This window comes from Vulpes vulpes, chromosome 13 (assembly GCF_048418805.1).
Source record: "Vulpes vulpes isolate BD-2025 chromosome 13, VulVul3, whole genome shotgun sequence".
NCBI lineage: Eukaryota > Metazoa > Chordata > Mammalia > Carnivora > Canidae > Vulpes > Vulpes vulpes.
In genome coordinates, this window is record NC_132792.1 from 61,662,767 (window position 1) to 61,684,499 (window position 21,733).

Genomic DNA, 21,733 nt, shown 5'->3' on the forward strand with positions numbered 1-21,733 from the left:
ACTGATGGTCATAGCAGTATATTCGTAATAGGCAATAGGTGGAATCATCCCAAGTGTCTGTGAACAGAGAAATGAATAAGTACAACGTGTCACATACATACAATGGAATATTATTCAGCCCTAAAAGGGAAGGAAATCCTGTCACATGCTACACCTTGAGGACATTGTGCTGGGTGAAATAAGCCAGGCACAAAAAGATGATACTATAAGATTGGACTTAGATGAGGTACCTGGAGTGGTCAAAGTCATAGCAGCAGAAGAACAAAGGTTGCCAGGGGCCAGGGAGGAGGGACGGGGAGTTAGGGTTTAAGAGGTACAAACTTTCAGAGATGCCTGGGTGGCTCAGCGGTTCCGCCCAGGGTGTGATCCTAGAGTCTAGGGATCGAGTCCCACGTCAGGCTCTCTGCAAGGAGTCTGCTTCTCCTTCTGCCTATGTCTCTGCCTCTCTCTCTCTGTGTGTGTGTGTCTTTCATAAATAAATAAAATCTTAAAAAAAAAAAGAGGTACAGACTTTCAGCTTTTCAGATGTGCTGAGGATCGGTTGCAGAACAATGTGAATGTACTCAACACTTGAACTGTACACTTAAAAATGGTTAAGATGGTAAATTTTATGTGTATTTTTATTTTCTTTTGTTAAAATATTTTTAAAGATATATATATATATATAAGATATATATATAAGATATATATATATATATAAGATATATATATAAGATATATATATATATATTTGAGAGAAAAGAGTGAGGGGTGGGGAGGGGCAGAGGGAGGGAGAGAATCCAAGTAGACTCTGCACAGAGCGCGGAGGCCAACTTGGGGCTCCATCTCATGACCCTGAGATCATGATCTGTGCCAAAACCAAAAGTTGGCCACTCAACTGACTGTACGACCCAGATGCCCTATATGTGTATTTTAAAATACAATTTTGATAACATTTTGGAAAGACCAGTTTTTAAACCTTTGTACGCCTCCGTTGCTTCACCTGTAAAATGAAGAGAATAGTAGATCTGTCATCAGTTGTCATCAGAGAAGGACACAGGGTTATCCAAGTAAAATACTTCAGCATTCCTGGACTTGTAAATTCTGTTCCTCACCCACTAACTCCCCTTAGCATCACAGCTGCTGTGGCTCTTGTTATCCTGCCAGCAGCAATTCTCTAGGACGCTGTCTCCTTACCAGGCTTTATAGTGTTCAAAGCACTTACCACTCCTTGGGATTGTTTTATCTGTTGAGGAGTTTACTTTTTCATTTGCCATCTCCCTCATGGGAACAAGAATCCCTCTTAATTTATTGCAGTAGCTCCAGGTCCTGGAACAATGCTGGTGCAGAGCAGGTGCTAATATGCATCACTTGAAATAAATAAATTCTGTTATCCTATTGCCACTCTTATGTGACACTCAGATATTTTTCCTTAGGCTGGTATATCCTGAATGATATAATAACCATATGATACAGTGATCTGAAGTGACTCCTAGGTCCAGTCCACCCTGCTGAATCAGAACCTCCAAGTAAATTCTCAAGAATCTGTATTTTAAAATAAGGTCCCTGGGGTGAATTGTGTGCTGGACTCTGCTACTCAAAATGTGATTATTGCTCCAAGGAGCTTGCTAGAAATGCAGTATCAGGCCCCACTCAGAACCACTGAATCAGAATCTGTGTTCAACAAGATTCCCAGGGGATTCATACACACATCAAAGTTTAAGAAGTGCTGGTTTAAGCTATATCACTTCAGAGTTTCCAAACCTGGCAGGTCACCAGAATTACTTAGTAAAACTGGAGTGAGGCCTGGAAAAAGGTGCATTTATGTCTTCTGATTCTATCAGCGATTCTGCTGGTGAGCCAGATTTAGGAACCACCACTTGACACCTATTCTGCAGATACAGACAAACCTATCACATGATTTAAAGGGAGAATGTGTCCTTGTCCTCTTGGAAAAAAATACATCCAGTTCTATGCCCATAGCTGTGAGCATATTATCAACAAAATAATCAATCAACTAACTAAAAGTAACAACCGGGGCACCTGGGTGGCTCAGTCGGTTAAGGGTCGGTCTTCAGCTCAGGTCGTGATCCCAGGGTCCTGGGGTGGAGCCCCATGTCTGGCTCCCTGCTCAGCGGGGGATATGCTTCTCCCATTTCCTCTGCCTCTTCTCAGGCTTGCGCTTGTTCTCTTTCTCTCTCACTCTCGCTCTCTCGAATAAATAAATAAAATCTTAAAATAAATAAAATAAAATAAAATAAAATAAAATAAAATAAGTAACTACCTAACCAGTAGAGCCAATTCTGAAGCACAGTGGATGATGCTGGTGAGCTATAGTGGCCCCTAAGGAGGAACATTTCAGCAGCTGTGAATGAGTCTTTACCCAGGACCATCACAGAATGGTTTTCGGGGCAATATGACCACTCAATAGAACTTTACCTTTTCAGATACCCTAAAAAGAAATTTATTCCTGTCCCCTCTCATATTTCCATCCCTGTTTAAAAGCAGGTTTTAGTATTATTCAGGTATGGTGAGGCCAACAGATCTGGAGATGGTAACCACCAAAACGATACCCCGGCGGAAGGGAGAGGCAGGAGGCCTACCAGGCCACACAGGGCCATGTGGGGAAGTGCCAGGAAAGGTCAGGAGGCAGAGGAGAAGGAGAGGAAGTGGGAGCAGGAGACATTATTGTGATTTCTACAGGAAGAAACAGGTGAGAGAGGGTAAGCAGGTTAGGATTGGCTTAAATAATTTCAGGAGGCTCTGGGGTGGCATAAATCTGTCTAGTTGTCTGGTACCTGGCCCTGGAGTGATTAGGGCCAGGAGGTAATGACCCTGAGTATGAGAACCTGATTTGAGGAGGTGGCTGGAGATCTGGAGATCTGGGCTCTCCACTGGCTTGTTTATATTTGAAAAGCACACCGGCTGCTGAGGGTTTACTACCTCAGGGAAATGGGTAACCCTGGGGAGGGCAGTTCCTCCAGAGTCACTAAGGCCCCAGATGTCAAAACATCAGAATACAGAAAATAAAAGACAGGGTTACTACCACCTGCTGGGCCCCCCACACTCCGCCAGCCAGGATCAGCAACATTCCTTCCATCAGCCAGGTCACTATCGCCTTAGATGTAGAAAATCTCCTTATACATCTCCTTTCTGACATTTTCCATAGTCTCTACATTTAACATCATAATACTCAGGATTTTAGAAACAGAGGTGTGATTCAACTTTAGCATTTCGGGATCCCTGGGTGGCTCAGTGGTTTAGCGTCTGCCTTCAGCTCAAGGCGTGATCCTGGAGTCCTGGGATCGAGTCCTGCGTCAGGTTCCCTGCGAGGAGCCTGCTTCTGCCCCCTTCTCTGTGTCTCTCATGAATAAATAAATAAAATCTTTAAACAAAACTTTAACATTTCAAATGGCGTTACTCCCTTGAGCATTGGCAGGAACTGCAATCAAGTTTGCACGTTTTCAGTTTTCTCAAACAACTGGCTTGTTCTGACCATTCCCTTAACCAATGTCCATTTAAATGCTAATATAAGATATTTCTGATAACTTTTCACTCTGCCTCTTCCCTACAGGTGAATTTGGCATCATTTGCTGTCTGTGGCCCTGGGCTCAGGCTGCTGATAACTCTGTTCAGTGATCTCATAGACTTTGATGAAATGGTCCTGGGAAAAATGAAACTTAATAACAGTCTTTTCCCTTTTCTCCTTTGGTTGAAGAATAAAGTGACAGTGGGTTAAAGTCACTCCAAAAGATGCTTGAAATATATCCTGGAGGCTTGAGAAAAGCTGTGGGCAATGCCTCTTACATGTCTTTGTGATTTATAACGTCAGATGTGAAAACACTGTGTAATAGCTTTTCATCTTTTTTTACTTAGAGTGCACGAGATACATTTCTTTCTGGATTTCAGACTTACAAAGTTAAAATTCAAAGTCACTGATACTTGTTATCTTTCGCAGTGATTACTACCCTGGTAATAATCATCTAGTACTTCTGCTTCTGATTTTTTATTCTATCCCAGAATCAATGGTCAAGGATAAGTTCAGAATTATACACTGTAGCTACTGTTTAGATCTGAATTCAAAATAGCGTGCCCCAGACTTTCTTTACCCTGTTTACTTTTTAAGAATACTTCCATTCTGTGGACAATAATGCATGTAATTTAAATATAAAAATCTGCATCGTTTAGCTAGCTATATTGGCATTTTCAACATTCAGAGGATTCTGATACAAGTATGGAGCTCGTGTTCAGACCATTAATCTGCCAAATACGTACTGGGACTCCCAAACCCATTTTCCCACAAAACGTGGTCTCTACCAAGGTCTCACATCTGAAACTTACACTTGAGTAATGTGTCTCTAAGGGCCAAAGCCAAATAAAAGTCCAAGAGATGTGTATTTACATACCCTTATTGTGAAAAGCATTATACGTAATAGCTACATAGGAAAAAAAACCCCCAAAAACTAAGCATTTTCATTCTTAACAGAGAAGTAATTCTCCATTGATTCCTTGCCTATAAGCTAAAAAACAAACACTCACTTTGCACCATCTCTCTCTTTTTAAAAAGATTTTATGTATTTATTTAGAGAGTATATGAGCATAAGCAGGGGGAGGAGCAGAGAGAGATAGACAAGCAGTCTCCATGCTGAGCCCTGAGCCGGACCTGGGGCTTCATCCTGCAACCCTGAGATCATGACCTGAGCCGAAATCAAGGGTGAGAAGCTCAGCTGACTGAGTCACCCATGTGTCCCTACACAGCCCCTTATTCAAACTGTAGCTCCAGCTCTCTCCTTTTCCTTTTCTACTAATTTATTTTTATTTTATTTTATTTTTTTAAAGATTTTATTTATTTATTCATGAGAGACACACACACACAGAGAGGGAGGGCATAGCAGAGACACAGGCAGAGGGAGAAGCAGGCTCCATGCAGGGAGCCCGATGTGGGACTCGATCCCAGGACCCCGGGGGTCACGACCTGAGCTGAAGGCGGTGCTAAACAGCTGAGCCACCCAGCCTGCCCAATTTACTTTTATTTTTAAAAAATATTTTATTTATTTTGGAGGGAGCAAGAGAGAGAGAGATTCAAGCAGACTCCTGGTTCAGCACCAGGAATCGTCCCACCCTGAGATCATGATCTGAACCAAAATCAAGAATCCCATGCTCAACTGACTCTAACACCCAGGCACCCTCTTTTCTACCAATTTTACCAAAAAATAAAAAAATAAAAAAAAATTATAGTTGCATTGTTCTCATCTGGTCTGTATATAACCTACTATAATTTGGCTTTAGACCAAGCATGTCTTTTAAAGATAACTACTACCAGTTTCCTGTTCTAGGTTTAGAAAATCAGGAAATTCTCATAAATGGAAATACACTGATGAACATATCAGAGCAAGATAAAGCATGTAATTAAGATTGGCACATAAATACTCTAGTACTACTCCTGTGGCCATCTGTTGTTTATGTCTGACCAGGATCTATTCCTTTTTTTTTTTTTTTAAAGATTTTATTTATTTATTCATGAGAGATACACAGAGAGAGGCAGAGACATGGGCAGAGACATATGTAGAGGGAAAAGCAGGCTCCCTGTGGGTTGCCTGATGTGGGATCGTGGGATCACGACCTGAGCTGAAGGCAGATGCTCAACCACTGAGCCACGCAGGCATCCCTCCATTCCTGCTTCTGATAATATCACTCTGATTTTCTTTTGGGAATCCTCTGACAACTCCTACTCTTAATCAAGAGACAGACAATGCAATCCTTGCCAATGAGAGTACAGCATCTGTTTGGCTCTAGTGATTAGGTTAAAGGGAAGTCACATGACTGGTTAGACGGATCAGAAGCAAGCAGGAGTTTTGCTGCAACTTTTGGTAAGTTCCCTTTCATTGATATTGGTAAACTGTGAAATAAAAGCTTCGTGATGTTGGTGGCCAATCTGCTGTTATTACAGCAGAGTTGGTTGAGAAAGGGGCTAAATCAAAGTGAGATAATCAGAAATTTCTGATGACATTATTTGAACACTGGGGACTGACTGGTCTTGCCCCACAGATCTACCTACAGTATTTATCAACTTTGCTTCACCCTTTTTATGTTTTGTTTTGGTGTTAAAATTAGTCACACTTTGGTTTCTATTACTTATACCGAAGGAACTGGACTTATATAGGTATCATCCAGTGCTGGCACTAGGCACTCTTGGGATCATTGTTAATTGCTATATATATATATATATATATATATGCACTCTTTGATATTACAAACAAGTTTTTTTTTAAGATTTTATTTATTTATTCATGAGAGAGAGAGAGAGAGGCAGAGACACAGGCAGAGGGAGAAGCAGGCTCCGTGGGACTTGATCCCTGGTCCCCAGGATCACGTCATGGGCTGAAGTCGGTGCTAAACCGCTGAGCCCCCCCCCCCTCCCGTGCTGCCCCCAAGCAAGCTTTTAAGATGTTTGCAACTAAAGACAAAGAAAAGGCAAAAAAAAAAAAAAAAAAAAAAGTAACTCAAGGTCCAAATGCCCTTTTTGTTTCTCATCATACTTATGATCCTTGAATCATTTGACAATTCCCTCTTTGAACTCTATTTTCTTCACTTCCATGACCACCCATTTTCTTGAATCTCCTCACAACTACTTCAAATATTTCTTTCAGATTTAATTCACAGCATCTTTTCTTTTGCTTAAATTTTAGTGTTACAGGATTTTATCCTTAGCTCTCCATAGGTCAATTGTCCAAGCTAAAAACTTTGGCAACATCCTTCCTTCCTTCCTTTAATTTACTTCCCCACATCCTATGGATGAACAAATCTTGCTAATCCACTCCTTAAATATTTCTCAAAACTCCCCCTGTTCTCTATTATCGCTGATATGATTTTGTTTGAGAATTCCATCACTTGTCTTTAGATCAGGATTCTCAAACCCAAAAGTGCAAAAAGAATCATCTGTAAAGTTTATTAAAATCCCTGAACATAATCCTTCCAGAGACTCTAGAGAGTCTCAGAGCACGTGGCCTGAGAATCCCACTCTGAGAAACACTATTTTCATCATTAACAGCCTTCTAACTGCACTGCTGTATATGTTAACTCTTTTGATCATCTCATTTGTCTACCTGCTTGAAAACTCCAAAGGTTCATCACTGCCCATAAGATAAACTACAAACTCCTTAGCATGGCGTATCATGCTTTCCAACTGCAGCTAAACCCTCCAGTCTCATCTCTCTCTTCCTCAAATAAGCCATGGGTCTGAAGAAAACAATTCTTCAGAGTCTTTCCTCCTACTTTTATTTTAGTTCAACCTCATAAAAACACTTAATAGTCTGTTATCTAGTGAACATTAGAGTGTTTCCAGGTGCCAAGCTCAGTGTTAAATTCTTAACCTCCACTATTTCATTTAATTCATGCTACTGCCCTTTGAAGTAAGTGGTATTGTTATTACAGTTTTACAGCTCTGGGAGTCTGAGGGTCAAAGAAGTAACTTGTCCATGGTTACAGAGCTATTAAGGGCTGGACTGAGCCTCTAAATCAGAGTAGTAGATTGTATATCTGGCCATGAGTTTGCCACACATATAAAATATGAGCTCCTCAAGGGCCCTTGAAGGGTGAACAGGGTATGCTCAATCCCAACACCATGCCTCCACAGAGTGGGTGCTCAATTTGAACAGTTGACTCTTTGAATGAATGAATGCTGGGAGGAAAGAATAATATAGAAGAAAATCATGTTTATTAGCCTCTATCTCAGAATGTGATTTTATTTTCCTTACTAATAAAAATCTTTTTTTTTTTTTTTTTTTGAGAGAGAAAGCTCCAGCGGTGGTGGGGTGGGGAGCAGAGGAAGAGGGAAAAAGAGAATCTTAAGCAGGATCCATGCTCAGCATGGAGCATAATGTGGGGCCTGATATCATGACCCTGATATCATGAACTAAGCTTAAATCAAGAGTCGGATGCTCAACCAAATGAGCCACCCAAATGCCCCAATAAAACTACCTTTAAGCTATCATTTGAAAGTCATCTAAAACTCATTCTATATTTATATTTTAAAATATTTTATTTACTTAATCATGACAAACACAAAGAGAGAGGCAGAGACATAGGCAGAAGGAGAAGCAGGCTCCTTCCATGAAGCCTGATGTGAGACTTGATGCCCAGACCCGGGATCATGCCCTGAGCTGCAGGTAGACGCTCAACCACTGAGCTACCCAGGTGTCCTCTTATTCTATATATATTTTTAAAGATTTTATTTATTTATTCATGAGAGACACAGAGAGAGAGAGGCAGAGACACAGGCAGAAGGAGAAGCAGACTCCATGCAGGGAGCCTGACGTGGGATTCAATCCTGGGTCTCCAGGATCATGCCCTGGGCTGAAGGCCACACTAAACTGCTGAGCCCCCCGGGCTGCCCTTTTTCTATATTTTTAATAGGAAATTTTGTTAAGATTATTGTAGATTCACATCAGTTCTGATAAATAATTCAGAGAAATTTAACATTTACCCTGTTTCCTTGAAAAGTAACATCTTAAAAAAAAAAAATAGACAGTTCTACCACCGGGAAATCAACATTAATACTGTCAAGTGGGAGAAGACTCCATCATCACAAAGATCACTCTTGTTGCCTATGAATAGACACACCCACTTCCTTCCTTCCTTCCTTCCCTCTAATCTGTTCTCCATTTCTATAATTATGCCATTTCAAGAATGCTATGTAAATGGAATCATACAGTAGGAAACCTTTTGCAACTGGCTATTTGCAGAGTTCTTTACATGCTCTAAGACACTAATTTGTCAGATATGTAGTTTGCAACTATTTTCTCCCAGTCTGTAACTTGTCTTATCACTGTCTTCACATAGTCCTTAAAATAGAAAAAAAGTTTTAAATTTTGATAAGTTCTCATTTATCAACTTTTCCTTTTATGGATCATGCTTTTTGCGTCAAGACTAAGAACTCTATAGCTAGCTCCTGAAAGTTTTCTTTTATATTTTTTTCTAAAATCTTTATAACTTTCTATTTTACATTTGAGCCCAAGATCTATTTGGAGTTAATTTTTATATGAGGTGTAATGTTGGGTTCAAGAATCATATTTATGTCTATGATGTCCAATTGTCCTAGCACCACTGGTTGAAAAGCCTATCCTTCCTCCATTGAACCGGTTTTGCAACTTTGTCAAAAATGTGAATCTATGATTATCTTGAAATAAATCTTTAATAAAATAAAGAACTTGTCTGGAGGTAATGAAACTATTTTGGAACTGGGTAGAGGTGGCCACTACACAACATTGTGAATGTGCAAAATGCCACTCAATTGTGTCCAACCATCAATCAAATGGTTGATTTGATGTTATGTGAATTTCAATTTTAAAAAGTAGGGGAAAAAAAGCTTATCGTAGCTAACCTTCCAACTAATACTTTATACAATTCAAATAAGTTTTTCAAGGGGCATATACAAGCCTATTTTCATATCATCAACAGACCTATTTTCTCTATGTTTAGTTACAGTTTCCAGACCCCTCATTGCTAGAGTTAGGTAATGTCCTAACGTCTAGCTTCTCAGGTAAATATTTTCAACAGTCAACATGGGGGCACAGAGAGCAGCAGCAGTTTTTAATGGACCTAATATTCCTGGCAATCAATCTCTGCATGTCCTTACTTACACTTTGTCCATATTTTATGCCCTCAGTTGTCTTCATCCTTCTGAACTAACATGCCCTAAACAGAGCACTCTATTACATCATGGGGTGATCACTGCCTTTTTTCTCTGAGTGCACAGCCCTGGAATAATATATTTCATCACTCTTCTGGCAAGGAGTTCACAGGTCACTCCTAAATAAAAGCAACATAGTGAGTCAAGGGCAGAGAGTCTAAGAACTCTATGGCTTGCTAATTTCTAGAGTCTTATGCTGAAACTTCTTCCCATGCATCCTCTTTAATTAATAGTGAAGGAGCCCACACTTATATCTGAAGATTCCTGATCCCAAGGAATCTTAGAGATGACTTGGACATTCATGTTATCAAGACCTACCTTTCAACAATCAGTGAGATATTTTGTATTACTGCATTCCAGTCATGTTCAAATGTCCAATCAATGCCAGTCTGGGAAACCCTAAACTTAGCAAATTTTAAAATACGTTTTGTGAAGAGGAAATTCATCTTTTATTTTTAAGTCATCTAACTCAAGACACCCTGGACGTAGCCATTGGCAAATTACAAATTTAGTTCAGAAAACATGGCCGACTGGAGCCAAGGACTGACATCATAAAGTGTCCTCTCCTCTAGCATCTGATCACATTACAGGGCTAAAATGGTTAGAAAGGAGAGGAGACCATTGCATTTCTGAATGAAATAAGCTCTTCTTTGCCTCTTGATATCCTGAACATAGATGAATGGTGAGATAATAAAACATCACAGCCTGCTTTTAATCTTAATCCACTGTTACTGTTTATTTATGTCAATATTTGTCATTTCTTCCTGTAAGCCTTGATGGTACTCCCATCAGGTAAAGGTTGCATTATCTCCTATTAATGTATTTGCCTTTTTTCCTCCTTCATGTTATCATGAAATTTCGAGAATTTTTTTCCCAAATTGTGCTTTGCTGAATATTTGTATCCCAAGAAAATACTAATAAACCTTTTGAAAAGATTTTATCTATTTATTTGAGAAAAAGAGAGAGAGGAAGCAGACTACATGCCGAGCCCCAGGCAGGCTCAATTCCACGACCCTGAGATCATGACCTGAGCTAAATCAAGAGTCAGAATCTCAACAGACCGAGCCCCCCAGCACCACAAGTCTTTTATAAAATATGTCCTACCCTCTAGTAAGTTTGAAAAACAAGGTATTGCACCCCTCTCCTCCAAAGTAAGGATTTTTCACAAGTATATTAAAAGGTTAGAGGGCAGCTTGGGTGGCTCAGCAGTTTAGTGCTGCCTTAGGCCCAGGGTGTGGTCCTGGATTCCCGGGATCAAGTCCCATGTCAGGTTCCCTGCGTGGGGCCTGCTTCTCCCTCTGCTTGTGTCTGTCTCTCTGTCTCTCATGAATAAATAAATACAATCTTTTTTTTAAATAAAAGGTTAGATAAATCCTATGATAAAAACACCTGTTAAATTTCATGTTTTTAAAGCATATTTTCACCACAAAATACTTTATGTATATCTTAATAGCATCTCCAGAATACCAGTGTCTGGAATGCTGTTTTAAAACAAATCACCTGTCCTTGCTGATTCCATTTCCTTCTTTTTACTGTATTCAGTTTTGCAATCTCAGGTAATACCAGCAATCTCCAAAAAACACAGTCTAGTTATTGATTTTTGTTTCCTTCAATGATTATTTCTTTTGAATTTTCGGAGGTTGCCTCCACAATCAACAACATACACGCTTTCCAAACTCCTCCCTGGGATTTCATGATTCTTTTTTTTTTTTTTTAAGTAGGCTCCACCCCTAGCATGGGGCCCTAACTCACAACTCTGAGATCAACGTTGTATGCTCCACTGAGCCAGCCAGTTGCCCCTATAATGCTCTATTGTTATAAAATAGATACACCACATTCTTTAACTGCAGAGTTTGGGAATTATGTGCATTTATAACACCCTCAGCAACTAGGACTGGGGCTTATACATAGTATATACTGAATAATCTTTAAAGATTAGCTAGTTAATTCTAGAAACAGCACAAGTCTTGTATCTCCCGTGAACCTTTCCTATGCTGTGGCCCATATTAAACTTCTTCTCCTGTCCCTTTCCTAGCAGTTACTGTCTCTATAACTTACCTTGGCTCAGGTTTGTAGATTTGTTTCATATGTGTACCAAGTTTCTTCTGTCAGGCTTGTGAACTCTTAATGGGTGAAAATTTCTGTTTCATGGATTTTTGTCTCCCAAACAGGTAAGAACATAATAGAGACTGGTTAAAAAAATTTAAGTGGAAAGTAGCTGAAATGGTCTTACTACATTTTGCTTTATTATTATTGACGTTAATGATACAATGCTACTATTCTAGTCTTTTATGCAGACAAAATTAAATGATATAAAAATACATAATGCACTTCGATCATTTTAACCATTCACAAAGTCCTGAATGAAACTATGTTACATGTATCTTTTACAAAGGAAAAATTGACTGCTTATAATAACACACTCAGGTGAAATTTATTGCTACATTTTGGCTGTTATACAATGTTAAATATGAATATTTTCAAAAGAATTACTATTTTTTTTTAAGAATTACTATTTATAGAACAAATTTGATATTTTACTATTTAAAATAGTAAAATAATAGTAAAATACTTTTTAAAATAATGAATACTATTTAAAATACTGAAATGTAAATTATATCCAAATACATAAAGTAACTAACTTTCAACTGAATACTTATAAAAATATTTTTTAAGCAAAAGCTATGATCTACTCATTTACTTGGCAGTTACAAAAATATATATTCATCTGAAACTCTAAGAAATTTGCATGAGGCATTAGATAATTCAAATTTAAATGTATGTTTTCTAAAGCATTTTTCCAACTTAGTATTCTTGATTTCATACAGTATATATACCTACAAGGTATTAGAATAGGTTTGCATTACAGATAATGTCATTTCAAGTAAAAGACACAAGCGACCATTAACACAAAAGAGATATTGAGAAGGTTTTTGAACCAAACACATCCAACACAAAAAAAGAGACCCACTGGCTATGCCTTGTACACAGTGAATTCTCAAACATATTTGTGGATGGGTATTTATTGAGTGGGTATTTATTCTGTTATTTGCAGGTAAAACTGTCCAAAGCTTTCTATTTCTAGTAGAAATATCACTTGAAAATTCAATAATTTTGTTCTTAACCAGCTACTTCTTCTGGAAGGCAAAGTTAGGTAAATTGATACCAAACTGAGTGGGAAACTATTGTCAGCCATCAAAAGGTGGCCTGCCAGGTGTGTGTACTATGTATTAGACAAATCTGAAGTCTACAGAACATTCAATATATTGAAGAACTCCATATTTCATCTCTTCATCCAAAACAAGACATGAGAATCTAAGTAATTTCTATAATGTATCATCACAAAAACAAATAAGTAGCAAATATATGCATATAAAAATGTCTATAGAGATATAGGATCTCTAACTCTATCTATCTTAGTAGACTTCAAATGTCTCTTCTCAGTGAGAAAAGCAAGCTATCCTTAGTGAAGTAGGCTGTAGGTTTATGGAACAATAGTGAGAGAATGCATAGGCTGTACTTTTACAACCTTCCATGTGTGCGCAATGTGGCGATGGGAATGCTGAGATCACCGTTAAAAGCAAAGGCCTGAAGTAGTAAGAAAAATTTAAAACCAAAGACTAAATGTAATAACAGTTACAGAATTACAGCACATAGGAAGATTGCAACCACTATACGTAAAAGGATAGCCTGAGCCCTGTATTGGACAGACTCCTCTCATAACTTTTCCCCACCTCTTCTGCTTCATGTAGGGTGACACTTTTCTGAGATTCATCACTGAAACTTCAAAAAACTGATAGCATACAGAATATTTTTCTTAATCGAACTTCAGATCATTCTAAGCCATTTCAAAAGCTTTTGCCTTTATACTTAAGCAGAACAACCGACAATTCATTCAGCAAATTGGTATATATGTTTATTTGTGTATGTGTGTGTGCATATACATATGATACATATACATATGTGTACACACACATACATACACATGAAATCACTATCACTGGCTTCAGGAAAGTAATTAAACTATAATTTAGTATATTAATTCACTTAAAAATAATTCTTTAAGAATTAAACACAGTTTCCAAAAATTCAGAAGCAATTTAATCATACAAAACGTTAGTTTCCATATTAGTAAATATCACTATTGAAGAAAATCTGAAAATAACCTTTAAAGTAAAATGCAAAGTAGAATGACTTAAGAAGTAGGGTTATTCATTTTAAACTTCAATATTATGTTTTTTAAAGAAATATAGGTGCATAAAAATATGCCCTGTAATCTGTCCTAAATCATGCTACATAGGAAAATATCTATATGAACTAATCAAGGAATACTTTAGTACTTTAAATACGAATGCATTATTATCAAATACATAGAGTAACTCTCAACTCCCTAAATATTATTTTTTTCCAAAAAACTATATTGCGTGGAGGGTTGAAAATAGTCTTTCTTTTTTACGAGATTTTATTTTTTAAGTAATCTCTACACCCAATGTGGGGCTTGAACTCACAATCCTAAGATTAAGAGTAACTCTATTGACTGAGCCAGCCAGGTGCCCTCAAAATAGTTTATTTTTTTAAATTAGTTAATGCATCCCTCAGGATTTTTTTTTTTTTTTTTTTTTTTTTGCCTATTCATTGTCTTGACTTTTCTAGTTAGTACCAAGGATAATTTCATTTCATACTGAATTTAGTTAGCTATCACAAAATTTAAATCAACAGAGTCAGAACCAGTATCATTACAATATCATATATATTATAAAATCATAAGACATCAGCCTGTTTTTAAATTAAACCTTGTTACTGCAAGAAGAGTGACAACTGAATGCATAGGGAACTGAAGCCACTGAAAGAATGTGATTTAAAGAGACAGAAGATAGTGTGAGACTCTTCAGATGAGGATATTGGCTCATAAAATAAAGCTTACCTTCTAAATTTGACTTTATATATCCAATATAAATAAAACCTATACAGGAATTCTTTGTTTCTTTCCTTCCTTCTTTCTCGTTATACAGTAATGGAAATAGATGTAGAATTCTAGTCTCTTCAAATTGCTCATTCTGTTAATATTATATTTGTTTTGTAATATTTAATGTTAGTAACCTTATAAGATATGGTGGGATATTTAAGATGTATTGATGATGGATTACTGGTTAGAAATCATATGTTAAGAACCAAAATTTGTTCGCACGACCTTTACTTTTAGGGGAAGAGAGGGAAATGTCCAAACACCGTACTTGGAAGAACTGTTGGTAGGCGTAACGTTTATAGGAGTTGTAGGAGAGCGCGTGAGCAGTTAGGTAGAGGACTATGTGAACAGTAAGTAAACCCATCCTAAAAACTGAAGGCCAGTTAAATGTCCAATGTCACATGGAGGTACATTATAGCATTGAAAAACTGTCTTCATTCATTCATTCATTGGACATTTTTTATTGTTACCGCTGTTTTGGAATCAGTCACATTTTATATAATATACTTCTCCAGACTTTCAAAACATATCTAAAACTGTTATCTTCAATTACGAGGAATCTATTTTTTCAGGTTGCAACAGCACCGCATTGCCTCAAAACGTGTATCCAGAACGGTAAAATTGTCTAAGAAGTCCTATGATTTTTACATATGAAAGGCTTTTTACGTATCTCCACTCACTTTTCCCTCAGTGTAAAGTGTGTATAATTTAATGGCAACACATCCTACATAACTCCAAATTTACTAACAAATTATTGGTAATATTAACAACAGTTCTTCTATGAATAAGAAGAAGCAGCATAATATGTTAAGAAGGCAGACTTCCTGGGTTTAAATCCTGCTTCTCTACCACTTGTCAGGTGGCCTTGGGAGAATCACTGGGCCCTTCTGTGCTTCAGTTCCTCAATTGTGAAATGGGGGTGATGAAAAGAGTACCACCCCAAATCGTTGTGAGGATTAGTGAAGCAATAACAACAAAATAGGGGTAAATCACTTGGAAGTATGGCTTGGCACACAGTGATTACTTAAATGTTAGCTACAATTTTCATTATAATAAAACATGACAGTGACTGATGATAATATAAAGCATTACTAACTTTTGAGCCTTTAATAAGTAGCAAGCACTCTGATCGATGGTACACTTACACTACATTTAACCGTTAAAAATTAAGCACATTCCATTAGATAGAGATTATATCCTTAAAAATATGCTAATTTATACATACCATAATAGCAGATAATTTCCCCCATGAAACATAGCAAAGTATGACTGAAGTGCTTAAGTGACCTCTTCATCCTTCTAATGAGAAATAAGTCTTCCAGGATGGTGATTACAAAACAGTAGTGACATTATGAAAAATACTACCTAGTTGATCAGTTTTGCTCCTTCGTTAGCCTGCATGGAATGTCATCAATTTCTCAGCACAGGAAAATCACGAAATACTAATGCCATGGACCTTCAGGATCAGTTGTTAACAATATCAAGAATGTTAAATCCCTGGAATTTCAGATATGCTTACTATAGATATTTGTGTTAAGGGTCATATCCTCATTAAACTCAAAGCATTCAACTTTTTCTTTGAAACCTTTGGAGTTTGTTTCTTTATTTCTCATTTTATATAGGGACGTACTGCAAAAATCTTAAGTGTTTCTGTGCCAAAGAACAATTTTTATCAGCTTGACCAGTATATGAATGAATACCTCATACATATGTAACATGGTATTTTTGTTATTCAATACACAACTGCTAGTGGTGAAGGTTTTTAATGATCATTTGAAAATCATAATCAAATTTCATAAATTAAAATTTAATAACGGTCTGTATATACTTTAGTTATGAAAAGCATTTCACATACTAAATTAGTCTAAATCCATATAATTAGCACAATCACAGGGCATTTTAATTGTTTTGAAAATTATAGACTCAAAAATCAATACCATGTATTCATTATGTTAAAAACAATGTTATTTTATCAACACAGAGATGATAAACATTACACATACTTTAGAAAGAAAGTGGAATATACCTCGTGCTTCCATATGTCATCAAGGTCGCTACTACTCTTTTTAAAATTCCACAAATAAAGCTTTATTTTCATGTTATACACATACCTTGATAGAAAAATACTCAGCATGGTATATTCTGAGCCTCACATCTCATATGAAAGCCTTAATAAAGTAAGGATTTTAGGTATCTTTCTAAGTTACAGGTTGAATTTTTAAATGGGCTTAAATTTCCTCCTTTACCCTACTGTCCCCCCCCCCCCCCCCCACCTCTCAGACTGCTGCTGCTCCCCACCCCTGGCCACCTGTGGCGGAGCCCCAGTGCACATGGCCAAGGAAGCCCTGCCATTTCAGGAAGCAAGGACACCACCAGCATGCTGGAACTGTCCATCAGCACAAGAGATACTTCTAAGGGTCTGGAAGGAAGTCTTGGTAGAAGCCTCAATCAGCTGTCTTCTCTTTTACTGAGAAAAAAAGCCTTATGAGAAACAGTAAAACATGCTCTTCACCTTCCCCATACGAACTCTTTTCTGATGCAGGTGAGGTACTGAATACCTATGACAGAACCCAGTCTCTATTGTCTGTAACATTTCTGTAGGAGGATTTGGAAACTGTGTCCATGTGTCTTCAGTGAAAGACTTCTTCAAGTGGAAATATTACATGATCCCATTTAGAGAAGATGAAAACAAACACAATAACATGATTTTAATCAATGGGAGAGGAGGCACAATCGTTCATTTGTTCTCTTTTTTTCATCAACTCCAGGGATGAATTTTACCCTAAAAATGAATAGTTAGTGTCAATACATACAGAGATTAGTTTGTGAAGCTTCGAATTGTCTGAATGACCTCTGATCTGTTGCCAGCACAAACATCCAAGTACAAGTTGAACACTGGTTATTTACTCCATGGTGAAGGATTGTGAGACAAAAAAAAGTCATTTCTTTATCTTGAATGGAGAATATGTAGCCAGCATGTCCTCTGTCTGGTGTTCAGAAGCTTCTGCTTGACCGGTTCCTTGGGGGATTCTCTTCATTCTTCTCCCACGGGGGGAGGCGGCTCACACAGCTTGTAGAGCCTAGAAGAGGCACAGGAGAGTGTGACACGGGTCTGGCATATTGCCATCACCTGAGATGTTTTTACTGGTAGAAAAAGGATATTGATAATGATTTCTTGGTTCAGGAGTCATGATCATCTTGCCTATTTTACTAAAAATCACGTATGAATGTGCAAACTACAAAACTTCAGTTCTATTATTCAGAAAACACCCATGTCTCCTTGCAGATCTGGATGACTACCGATTAGGCAGTGCTGCTTCTTCCGCACCAGCTGCTTCTGCTCCAGTGCCGCCAACCCCGACTGCTCACCTTGCTGGCAGCAAAATCGATTCTCTGAATTCTAGGAGATGATTATTATGATGATAATTACCATCTTGTCTATCATTATTATTAATTTGTAGCAAAAGAGCACCTGCTCAGAGTGGTCTACTGATTTTCTGACCAGTTTTTGAAATTTGCTTCACTTTGTGCCATCTCTTTGGTTATAAACAGGCTGATGTGGTGGGGTCCTAACCTCACAGGCATAATCATCGTGCGTTTCCTGAGGAAAATCTGCCTGGCTCTGCCCACCCTTCCTCTCACCTGTCAGCAGAATCAGGTGCAGACTTAAGTGGGTCAAGGCATCTACTGGAACTTGTGGAGGTGCCCAGAAACACTCCCTCTTGGCATCCCAGATCTGGGTGTCTGAGGTCATTCAGCATTAAGGCAAGGGGCAGGGGACTGAACTAGGGATGGTACAAGCTCCTGCAGCCCTGCATTCTTCTGAATGGTTAGATCTTGGCTCCAGAATGGAATTAAGGGGCACATAGCAGCTGCAAGACAGCCAGTGACCATATGGGGCAAACCCATCACCGAAGGCACAACCTGGGAGACCAGCTGACTAAGCCGGCAGGTGTTGGACTACAATCACAAGTCCTATAGTTCTGTGGTCATGCTAGCCCTGCTTCAGAGCTTCCTCTGTGATCTAAAAATATTAAGTACAGGTTTCAATTTTGCTCCATTTATTTATTTGTTTTGAGATTTTATTTATGTATTTGACGGAGAGAGAGAGCAAAGCAAGGGGAGCAGCAGAGGGAGAGGGAGAAGGAGGTTCCCCAATGAATAGGGAGCCCGATGTGGGGCTCAATCTCAGGACCCAGGAATCATGACCTGAGCTGAAGACAGGTCTGCTTTAACCGACTGAGCCACCCAGATGCCCCAAATTTGCTTGTTTTAAAAAGTATTCCAAACTCAGTGGTAGCTGTGGTGATTCACTTCTTTTACAGATTAAATCGAACAAAGTTTACATGAGTTGTTGAGAAACTCAGCAAATCAGGTTTCCTCTTCCTTCCACATTTAATCCCATGCTAATTCTAAGTCAAAGGGGGAAAGAATTAAAAAGTTTGAATGTTGAGTTAGAAACCTCGCTAACAAAATAAACTTTCATAGTCTGGAAACACACAGAAAACGTTACTGCCTTGGGAGACTTGCAAAATGTATTTCAAGTCTGAAAGGTGCTTAATACTCTATATGTCATCTTCATGGAAGAAAATGAATACTGAAATAAGGACATCTCACATCCGAAGAGCTTATTTCATCCTTCCCAGAGAAAAGAATACATTAAATTGAGCAGATATAGTTCAAAGCTGCCATTGCAGCTGAAAAATACGGTGTTGCTTCAAAATGCATTGCCAGCGCTGGAATAATAGAATGATTGGAAAGTTCTTTGCCTCTTTAATTTCTATCCTTTCATTTCCCTGAGAGCGCTGCCTAATGAGTGGGCAGGCAGTGGCCTTACTCAGGTAGAACAGAAACAGTAAGCTGGGTAGCGAACGTCCTACCCTGTGAGATCTGGGCTGCGCCATCACATTCCATTACCTTGCACTGCACGTTTTCACATAATGGAACTAATGCCACTGGGTAGACGAGTCTTTGAAATGTCTGCCTTGCAAATTGGCAAAAAGGCTACTCCCTGTGATCACCTAATGAAATAATAGCTCTGGGTACTGCAGAGCTGGGCAGATTCAGCTTCTGTGAGGCTTCTTGGAGTGACTCAGGGTTATTTGAGTTCAGACACATTTGTAATGGAAATTGTGGGGCTCGGGGAATTTAGAACAGGCAGATGAAGTTGGGAAGCAAAATGTAATAGTTAAGAGTTGGACTTTTACTCTGCAGGGAGGCATTTGTTTTTCTGGCAGCTAAACTGTTAGGTAATGGGAGGCTTTGCTTTGCCCAACATGTAGGACCCTTGTTGTATCCTCATCCCACTCATGCACATCGGTGCCCCTGCACAGAAAGGTTTGTTCCCGGCTCCACGTTCTTCTTTTCCTGTTTGGGCTCAGGCAGCCATCTTGGAGCTGGTGTTTCTTGCCCCATCCAACTCGGCCGGAAGTAGAACTTTCAAACTTCAATCTCTACATCATGCCCTTCATCTTTCTACATGGCATAAATAAAAGCTGCGTTAAGGGAGGCCACAAAGCAAATGCCTCTTTTGAAGGCTAAAGCTTCAATAATAACCTGTCCCAAGGTGATTCCCCCTATCCTACAGATGAGAAAACTGTCTCACAGAAAATAAATAACCTGGCTAACTAAGGTCACAAGCAAGAGCTGGAACTCAAACCCATGTTTTTCACTTGTAACCACTACCGAATGCTGCTTCACAATTAAGCAAATCAAGAAAATCAAGCCAGCATAGCACAGTAGTTTACAGGTTTTGTGACACAATAAAAAAATAAGACCAGCATGTCATTGCATCTAAAAAGGAATATCTGGTTCTTGATAAAGATGAGTTTATTCCTCTGAAGATGCAACACATGAAAGTTAGGGGAAGAACCTGGTTGCTACTGCCCACAAAGGCATCTTCACATGGGTGTCCCATTGATCCTCAGTCCCAATATTACTGAGATGAGTCGTCCTCACCCAAGCCAAAGATTTGGCGGTCATTCTAGAATCTTCCTTTTCCCTAACCTCCTTCATCCAATTAGCGTCCAAAGACTATTAATCCTACTGCTAGATATCTCTTGAACCATCCTCTCCCTTTTTATCCTTAATACCACAACAATCTCTGCTCAAGCTCCTGCCTTCAATCTTAGCTGTCCTCGAATGGATCTTCTTAATGGTGCCAGAGATACATTTGAAATTTTAAATCTTCCAGACAGGAAGATTGCATTTTAATACCTCCCTATTGTCTTCAAGTGGAGTCAGCACTCTTTTTTTAAGACTTTATTTATTTATTCATGACACAGAGAGAGAGGCAGAGACACAGGCAGAGGGAGAAGCAGGCCCCCCACTGAGCAGAAAACCTGATGTGGGGCTCAATACCAGGACCCTGGGATCACGACCTGAGCCAAAGGCAGATGCTGAACCACTGAGCCACTCAGGTGATCTGATATTAGTGCTCTTCATATCTCATACATGTCTCTTCCTGATCCAGCTGCTGCCTGTGCCTCCAGCCTCACCTTGGCACCATTCTTTTTCTTTTTTAAGATTATTTATTTATTTATTCATGAGAGACATGGGGAAAGAGAGAGAAAGATAGAGAGAGAGAGAGAGAGAGAGAGAGGCAGAGACACAGGCAGAGGGAAAAGCAGGCTCCATGAAGGGAACCTGATGTAAGACTTGATTCTGGGACTCCTGGATCATGCCCTGGGCCAAAGGCAGGCTCTAAACCACTGAGCCACCTAGGGGTCCCACCTTGCTCCATTCTTAAATCACATTCAATCACCAGTCATCGGGATCTGGGTATATAGTTCTTGGAGTGAGATGTGCTGCCTAGGCGCTGGTGCGATTCCATCAGCTGTGGAGGACATCTACTACATGCTGACTGGTCCAGGAATACCCTGCAACCTCCCCTCTTTATCCTTAGACTGAGTTATGTGCCCCTTCTCTCTCACGGCAATCTGTGTCTTTATGTGCCCCAGTGCTTACACTTTGGATTCTGTTTCCATTTCATTCAATGTTTTCTCTACTGCACCCCACTGACTAGTGGAAGGGATTAAGTCTTTATTTCTAGCTTTTAACACAGTGTCTGACATCTACAAACATATAGAAGAAATTCA

The 21,733-nt window shown here is 38.8% G+C and overlaps 1 protein-coding gene across 1 annotated transcript in view; it reads right to left on the reverse strand.

The window, feature by feature from the left end:
* Nucleotides 1–15,717: 15,717 nt before the first annotated feature.
* PREX2 (phosphatidylinositol-3,4,5-trisphosphate dependent Rac exchange factor 2) overlaps nt 15,718–21,733 on the reverse strand; it is a 278,636-nt gene continuing 272,620 nt past the window's right edge. Inside the window, exon 40 of the mRNA XM_026012258.2 lies at nt 15,718–17,716. Within this exon, the coding sequence (XP_025868043.1) occupies nt 17,671–17,716 (46 nt within the window). The 3' untranslated portion in view covers nt 15,718–17,670. The remainder of the gene's footprint in view (nt 17,717–21,733) is intronic.